The following is a 7502-nucleotide window of genomic DNA, read 5'->3' as shown; positions in this document are numbered from 1 at the left end:
TTCAATAGTGTTGCTCCTTCCTTTGCACCATTTTATTTTATAGGATTGTTCAATATTTTATTCAACTATTTCGTCATTCTCCTTTTTGGCCCTCGACTTACTTACTTAAATTTCACTGAGGGGAAGGACATGGAGGGCAGTGTGGAGAATACTAATATGCAAGGGTAGTTTGAGATTAAGGAGGAGTTATTGTGGCTCTTGAAGACAAGTTAAGTGGATAAATCCCCAGGACCTGATGGGATTTTCAAACTGAAGGAGACAATAGTGGAGTGCGAAGTGTATTCGCAATATTAAGGTACCAATAGTGCAAATATCTCTTTAAAAGGTCAGTGCAGCAAATTTCAGAAACCTGTTAAATCTGCTGCCAGCACCCCGACGTGTACCATGTTCCATTCGCCCTCACTTGTGCTCGGCTTTCCTGTTGACTCCAATTCAATGTCTCAAACTTACAATTTTCACCCTTAAACTAACCCTTCCAGGGAAATAAAATGTGTTCTTCCAAAGCTATCCTTGCATATCCCCAATTAGTTCAGAGGCAATACAGAAACAGGTCCTTCGGTAAACCAGATCCTCACCAACCAAACTATCATCCTTACACTCGTTCCACCCTAGGGAATATTTATAGAAGCTAATTTACCTACAACCCTGCACATCTTTGGAACGTGGAAACAAATCAGAGGAGCAGGAGAAAACCCATTCACATGGAGACCAGATAAAAATCCAATCACATGGAGACCACTGTGCCACCTATATTGTATTGCTGATTTAAAATGTAGTTTCCCCAAAATTTGCTCCGATGAAAGAATATTGATTCAAATGTTAACCATTCCTCTTCCCATGTAATGCATTGATCCGTTGTATTTTTCCTGCATTGGACTTCTCTTTAATCCTTGCTCACCTGTTCCAATGTGTTTCAGTGCCATTTCCCCCCCCCCCCACCAACTCCCATTAAAATCTCCTCTCATATTTGTGCACGGTAAAAAGTTAACATATTCAATGCAGCTTGTATTTTCAACAGGTCCTCTCAAAATACACATTTCACAAACTTTAATTCTGGAAAAAATTCAGCCCATTGTACAAAGTACACACTTCAACCATGAATTTTATTTAATCCACCAGTACACAGATACAGCTATAAACAGCCTGTACAATCCTACATAGAACCTGTATGGAAATAGAAAATGTAAGCCTCCAATGTATGTAATTAAATGTTAATACCATAATTCTAAACTTCCAGTGGCTTTTCAGCATGATTTTTGTTTGAATGTCAGCAACTATAGGGTACAACATTGACCAAAAATACCTAAGACTTCTGATGTGCATCTCTGGTGGTCAGTTTTCATTGCAGGCAACTTCACCTATTTGCGCTTCTAATAAATCACACTATAAACCCCAAAAACGAGACTTAATGAACCCATTCACAGCAGTTTCATGAAAAGAAAATGATAATCCAAGAAGCACTATCACAAATATAGCCAGGACAACATTGCCACAAATTATTAAGAGGGAAATCCAAGATTAAAACAGGATTTGAGGCAAGGTTATCTATTAAAATTTCAACAACGGGAACATTAATTTTCTGACATTTAACTTGTTCATCATACAAATGCTATATATATTTTTTTTAAAGTACCAGAATTAAAATTCTCCTTTAAATGTCTGAGTCGGGCTAACCATCCTTGCCCATGGAATGTTACAGTATGTCTACATTGTAAATGGTCTTTCAAAGCCCTCCATCTTACTAGTGTATTTAATAATGTATTTGTGGATTTCTTAGTAAAAATCCCTGTAACATCCAAGTACACACAACTTGTTTTTTTTATATTGAAAAAAAAATAAAAAAATTCAGACATTAACATCCAAAGATGTAAAAATGTATGCTTGGTGTGAAGAAAGGGTAGAGGTGCTGGGATTCCCTATTTCAAAGTGTGTTGCCTATTACTAAGCTACTAAAACCTTGCATTTACAAAATAGTTGATAAAAATATTCCTCTGAATTGTACAAGAGGTGCATCGACCAATGATAAACATGCAAGACAGATGTTATTCTGACTTGGTTTCAGTCTCTCCAGCTGCAGGTACCTGTAAAATATGAATGTGTATTAATATCCAAAATAAACTAAATTCCATATGATTATTTTGATTAACTTATTTACCTCATTGTTTTTCCGTTCACCATTTTCTGAGGGTACAGAATCTTCTTTAGCTTCTTGATTGGCTTGTGGAGGATTTGCTTTAGCTCGGGTCTTGGTTTTTTTCTATAGAAGAAAGGCAGCTCTATGGCATATTTCCAAAGACAAAATACATAATTTCTTTTAAATACAATTAAAACTCACTTGGGTAGTTGCTTTCTTTATTGGGATCTCATCGGTTCGTTTTGTCTGTCTCTGAGAAAGCAAAAGTAGAAGTCAGCCATTTGAACAAAAGCTTTATTTGAATAAAGAAACAATACATTCACTTTGCACTTTACCTTCCTCAGTTGCATGAGAATTGGTGGTGGGGACTGAGAAAAAGAAAAAAAAGTTTACATAGCAAAAATGTACATTCTCCCCAAATTTTCATCAGCATTTCAGGAATATTTGCTACTGAATTTAGTGTATTTGGGTAAATTGCATTATGTGGGTTAAATTTTATTTGATGTGGCTGTGTGTATTGTTGTTTCTCACTTAGTATGGCTGTATGGCAACTCAAATTTCACTGTACCTTAATTGGTACGTGACAATTAAATCTTGAATCTTAATAAGATATAAGAACTCTGTTGATTAACGCTCATTGGGAATTAAAATTGTACATCTCCATTTTCACGTTAACTCAAAGGGAAAATCACTTTGCTTTATTATGTCACGAAATACACAATTTTGCCTAAAAATACTTTTCCCATGAATTAAGCTCTGCTCTTTCATTCACGAATTTAATTCCACCCTTGTATAATAAAAAAATGTTTTTTAGTTCTCAGTGAATGTTCAAAAGCTATATTCCCCGCTAAAGAAAACGCATCTTACCTTGTCTGCTACTGTATCAGACGTCTGCTAAATGAAGAAGATAAACATGTTAAAGGTATTACATTACTAAACTGCAACGTCACTAAATGGGGTGGGAAGAGAGAAGAGAAAGATTTAAGCATAGGATGGCAGTGTTGTGTTTGCAAACAGTGTGGGGATGCGAGAAACAGGCGCGTAGAGAGAGAGGAGGGAGGGAGGATGCCGAGCGCAACAAGGGACGTAATGCGAATCCTTCCCGCCTATTTGTAACCTGCTGGACGAACTTCAGAACTCCGTGTTGCAGTCTCTCCCCTGCAAATGGTAACAGAACATTCGAGATCCCAAATGGAGCTGGGAATTTAGGCAGGAGCATCGACAGCCGAACAAAAACACGGTTCTTAACCCCAATCGCTTGCCCGTAAAAAAGCCCGCCTACAAAATGCCGCAAATAAAACAAAACTTTTATTTTTTTAAATCTGGGGCGAGATGATTAATAAACGTCTGTTACGCATTTATAGAATTGCTTTGACCTTCCACGCAGAAGTAATTAAGTGGTCTTCATTTACGGGGTGCAATTTTCCACGTCTGCGTCTGGAAGGGGATCTCTCCATAGTTATAGACACTTTGCTATTTTAATCATGAACAAGGCTTTTTTTCTTCTAAATATATTATTTTTAAACCCAGTGCATTATTATATAACTACTACACTCCGTCACGGTACACTACAACATTCCGGACACAATCACACGCAGGAGCAAACACATAAATAATTTTCCCTCCCTTTTTAATCCACGTCCTTTCTGCCAGAAAGGGAAATTTAAAAATTACTCACCTGTTTCCTGGGCATGTTTTGTTTTTGAGGGATTTTCTAAAAACAAATTAAAATAATAATGCAAAATTTAAAATTGGGTTAAGCTAGAATGCAAGAGGATTGCACCGCTTAAACATCAATTTACTCAACCCCGGAATCGTATTGAACTACCTTGCTACAATGCAACTACTGCACGTTAATGCTGCCAAGCAAACTAGTTCGAACCAGATTTGTCCTCGCTCCGTCCTGCCGAACGTTCCGATGTGTCGCCGCCTCCCATTGGCCGGATCCGCTTGTTATCTCGCATTCCGTCCGTAACGCGCTGCCCTATTGGTCAGCTCGACGCATCTTCGCTCGCGGCTCCCCGGGACCCCTATTTTTTTTAAAGTTCGGTTGACTCGAGCGGGCAGAGCTCCCCAGGATCTTGCTGATTGGAGCTATCCTCTCACATGTCTTGCAGCCTAACAAAGGGACGAAGCGATGTAAATCTAAGTGTTTAGATGCATTAAATAAATGGCGTTGCATTGCATATATTTCCATGAGTTTTGTTTTTCTTGCCACCTGCTCTGCTGAAAAGGAAAGTCCCCCGCAAAGAGATTACATTGGAGTGGAATGGCTTCTATTTACTGTTGTCGTGGTCCTTCGGGGTGGGGTTATGATAGGAAACTTAAACATGGCGGAGAGCTGTGCGTGGTTGTTAGTGCTTGGCTCCGTTTTGCTATGTAGTCTGTTTAAGATGCTGCTCCCGACCCTTTCTTTGCTTGTAAGTATTTGTTTACGAATGTACAGCAAGAGTAACTGTTCAGATGAAAGCATAAAAACGGCCACTGGACCTGTTAATAAAATGCGACCATTTCGAATTGTGCCAGTCCCCTTTCCTGCAGAAATATTTTGCTAAGACGATAAACGTAAAGCTTTGGAACGAGACACCTGATATATTATATCTTTTTTTATTCCATGGAAAAACAAACGAAAGAAATCCAAACAGAAATCCCTGTTAGTTCAGAAGGTGGCTGATAATTCTGCTGTACCGCAATTGGAACCAGAATTACCAGATTAAAGTTTTTTTTTTAGGGGAAGGTATGATGTTGACCAAAATGAATTATTGTTGTGACCTGTTAAATGTAGTCCAAAACTGGGAGGGATGTTCGGGTGTTGCCTTGGATAATTGGGCAACTACCAACTGCAGTGGAAATATACTTAAAAAAATAAGTACCTATTTTTGTTAGCTGTAGCTTTTGGATATGTTATTCTTGTTTGTTATTGATGTCGTCTAACATGAGTATCGTTGACTTATTTTATAGATAAAGAGTTGGGGGGGAAAAACGTTGACATAAAAACCACGAAGTGTAGATTGTTTTCAATGTTTTTCAGATGTGAAGTCTGAAATAACTGCCAAATTCTTGTATGTTAGGTAATGCGTTAAACTGACTAATTAGCAGCCTTTGAACTTGAAACCAAAGTTTGACGCCAAAGTGTAAATATTTTGGAAAGTTAACTTTAATCTTGAGTTTGCTGTGACGATAAAATAGATTATAATGGGAACTGATGTAATATTCAGACAGCAATTTTTAAACTACTTGAAGAAAGGAGTTTGATTGTTTTAAAAATCAAATTAGGTGAATTAACAGTTTTATGATTGTATTGTATTTGGTATAGAATTGTTGTTGATGCTTGGAGCAAATTTTTGCTTGGTGTTAGTGAAATAATTCTGAATGAAGAAAATTGTGATTTGACTTTGGTGTTTTCAAGATTGGTCAAACCACATTTAATTGTTTCTTTATGTATCAAGAACCTGGCAATATTGTTGCAGCAGAAAGCTTCCGTAAGTGGGTGTAAAATGTTTAATGGAGAATTTTCACATGTGAAAGTGCCCACCTTTTGTAGAAAACATAATGTGAAATATTGCAAGTGGAGTACTTTTCCCTAAATGTGTTCACACGCAAACATAGCAGTGGAATGCATTGTTGTCATCCTCTTCTTAAACACTTGACTTGATATTGCTTGAATCCACTGAGGAACTGGTGCAAGATGCTGAAAAAACAATGTCTGTAAATGACAAAGTTCAAAATCTTCCAGCGATTTGCATTATTTTAGGATATAAATGTTTCTGCTACATTTTTTTTGAGGTAATTTTTTATCATTTTTTAAAATAAATCCTTATGGTCCAAATTGGGATTAATCTAGTCTATTTTTGTGGGATTGATGGAGCTGGATTAATTAACAATCTGCAGCATTGTGTTGACATTGACTAAAGGAATGGACAAATGTGATCAGACGTGGTGGCATTGACAATAGGGACATGGCCCACTGACATCTATTGTAATATCTTCAGCTCGCCAGTTGCCCTAAGTCTCAATTCTGACATTGGAGCGTGATAGACCTGTTAGGCCATTCAGTCCCACAGTGCTGCTTTAATAACGTCATGGCAGATCTTTTACATCATTGGCTTTCCTTGATGTTTCCCAGTGACCCAAAGATTAATCTTGAATGATAACGGACTAGCTGTAGACCCGAGGTGGAGAGGGAGAGATTCTTAAAGGCATTCAAGCCACAGCAAGATAATTTAATGGAGATGTGTGGTGCAATTTCTTTACAGGGTAGTGGGGACCTAGAATGCATTGCCATGGTGGTGGTGAAGGCAGATATGGAATTTAAGAGGCTTTTAGATAGCTACATGGAAGTGCAGGGAATAGAGGGATATGGATCATGTACAGGCAGGTGAGATCAGTTTAACTCTGCATCATGTTCGGCACAAACATTGTGGACTGAAGGGCCTTTTCCTGTGCTGCACTGTTCTATGACTCGAATATCAGAAAATTACTAGACTAAGTGGTCCCATGTTCACACGGGAGGGCTGGTCCCCCAACGCAATATTCCACCTCTCCATCAATTGTGGAGAGGAGGAATATTGTTTCGGTCTGTTTCAACTACTTCCCTCCGGCAGACGTTACAAGGCCTTCTACGCCCGAACCTCTAGACTCAGGAACAGTTTTATCCCAAGAGCTATAGCGGCTCTGAACCGGCCCTAATGAGTGCCCCCCCACCCACTCCCTTTGGACAGTCTCCCTCAGATGGTCACGTCAATCAATTCAGCTTGCTTATTTATGTATTGTATTTATTTACCTTTCTTGTACATCAGTGGAGCTGCACACTAAATCTCGTTGCACTGACGTGCAATGACAATAAAAGATATATTATTATTATTATTATTATTCCAATATTGGTGGCCAGTGGGGGGGGGCTTTCTAGAGCGCTGGTATGGGTGTTGTTGGCTGCAAGGCCTACTGGTCTCCAGAGGGCTAGTATGGACATTGTGGGCCAAATGGATTCTTGGGCTGGCAGCTCAGTCCCTCAAGCCTGATGTGCTGGCAGCTCACTCACAGCTGATGGGCTGGCAGTTGACTCACGGCTATTCCTTGAAATTCCGTTTCAAGCAGAGTGCAAGGCCACCAAATTCAAATCCATTTTCCTACCATTTCAAGCAGGGTGCAAGGCCACCAAATTCAGGTTCAGTTTCCTACCACTTCAAGCAGGGTGCAAGGCCACCAAATTCAAATGCAGTTTCCAACCACTTCAAGCAGGGTGCAAGGCCACCAAATTCAAGTGCAGTTTCATACCATTTCATGCAGGGTCCAAGGCCACCAAATTCAAATGCAGCTTCATACCATTTCATGCAGGGTGAAATCACCATAAACCACACAAAACACC

The 7502-nt window shown here is 39.0% G+C and overlaps 2 protein-coding genes across 4 annotated transcripts in view; one reads left to right on the top strand and one right to left on the bottom strand.

Moving 5' to 3' along the window:
• Nucleotides 1-1084: 1084 nt before the first annotated feature.
• LOC116980340 (non-histone chromosomal protein HMG-14-like) lies at nt 1085-4078 on the bottom strand. 3 transcript variants are annotated; one of them, XM_033032464.1, is made up of 7 exons: nt 3963-4078; nt 3813-3848; nt 3002-3028; nt 2470-2502; nt 2336-2386; nt 2156-2257; nt 1085-2081 (listed from the first exon to the last, which is right to left on the bottom strand). In XM_033032464.1, the coding sequence occupies exons 2-7, from the start codon at nt 3825-3827 to the stop codon at nt 2043-2045; spliced, it is 267 nt and encodes an 88-aa protein (XP_032888355.1). In that variant the 5' UTR covers nt 3828-3848; nt 3963-4078; the 3' UTR covers nt 1085-2042. The 3 variants fall into 3 exon arrangements, with proteins under 3 accessions (XP_032888355.1, XP_032888357.1, XP_032888356.1); XM_033032466.1 differs by having other exon boundaries at nt 3002-3025; nt 3963-4074; XM_033032465.1 differs by having other exon boundaries at nt 3002-3025; nt 3813-4027.
• Nucleotides 4079-4364: 286 nt separating this feature from the next.
• The window catches only part of get1 (guided entry of tail-anchored proteins factor 1), a 45867-nt gene continuing 42729 nt past the window's right edge, over nt 4365-7502 (top strand). The window contains exon 1 of the mRNA XM_033032463.1: nt 4365-4554. Within this exon, the coding sequence (XP_032888354.1) occupies nt 4447-4554 (108 nt within the window). The 5' untranslated portion in view covers nt 4365-4446. The remainder of the gene's footprint in view (nt 4555-7502) is intronic.

Source organism: Amblyraja radiata, chromosome 14, assembly GCF_010909765.2.
Source record: "Amblyraja radiata isolate CabotCenter1 chromosome 14, sAmbRad1.1.pri, whole genome shotgun sequence".
Taxonomy (NCBI): domain Eukaryota; kingdom Metazoa; phylum Chordata; class Chondrichthyes; order Rajiformes; family Rajidae; genus Amblyraja; species Amblyraja radiata.
The sequence above is the reverse complement of the archived record's forward strand: the minus strand, read 5'-3'. Positions and strand labels throughout refer to the sequence as shown.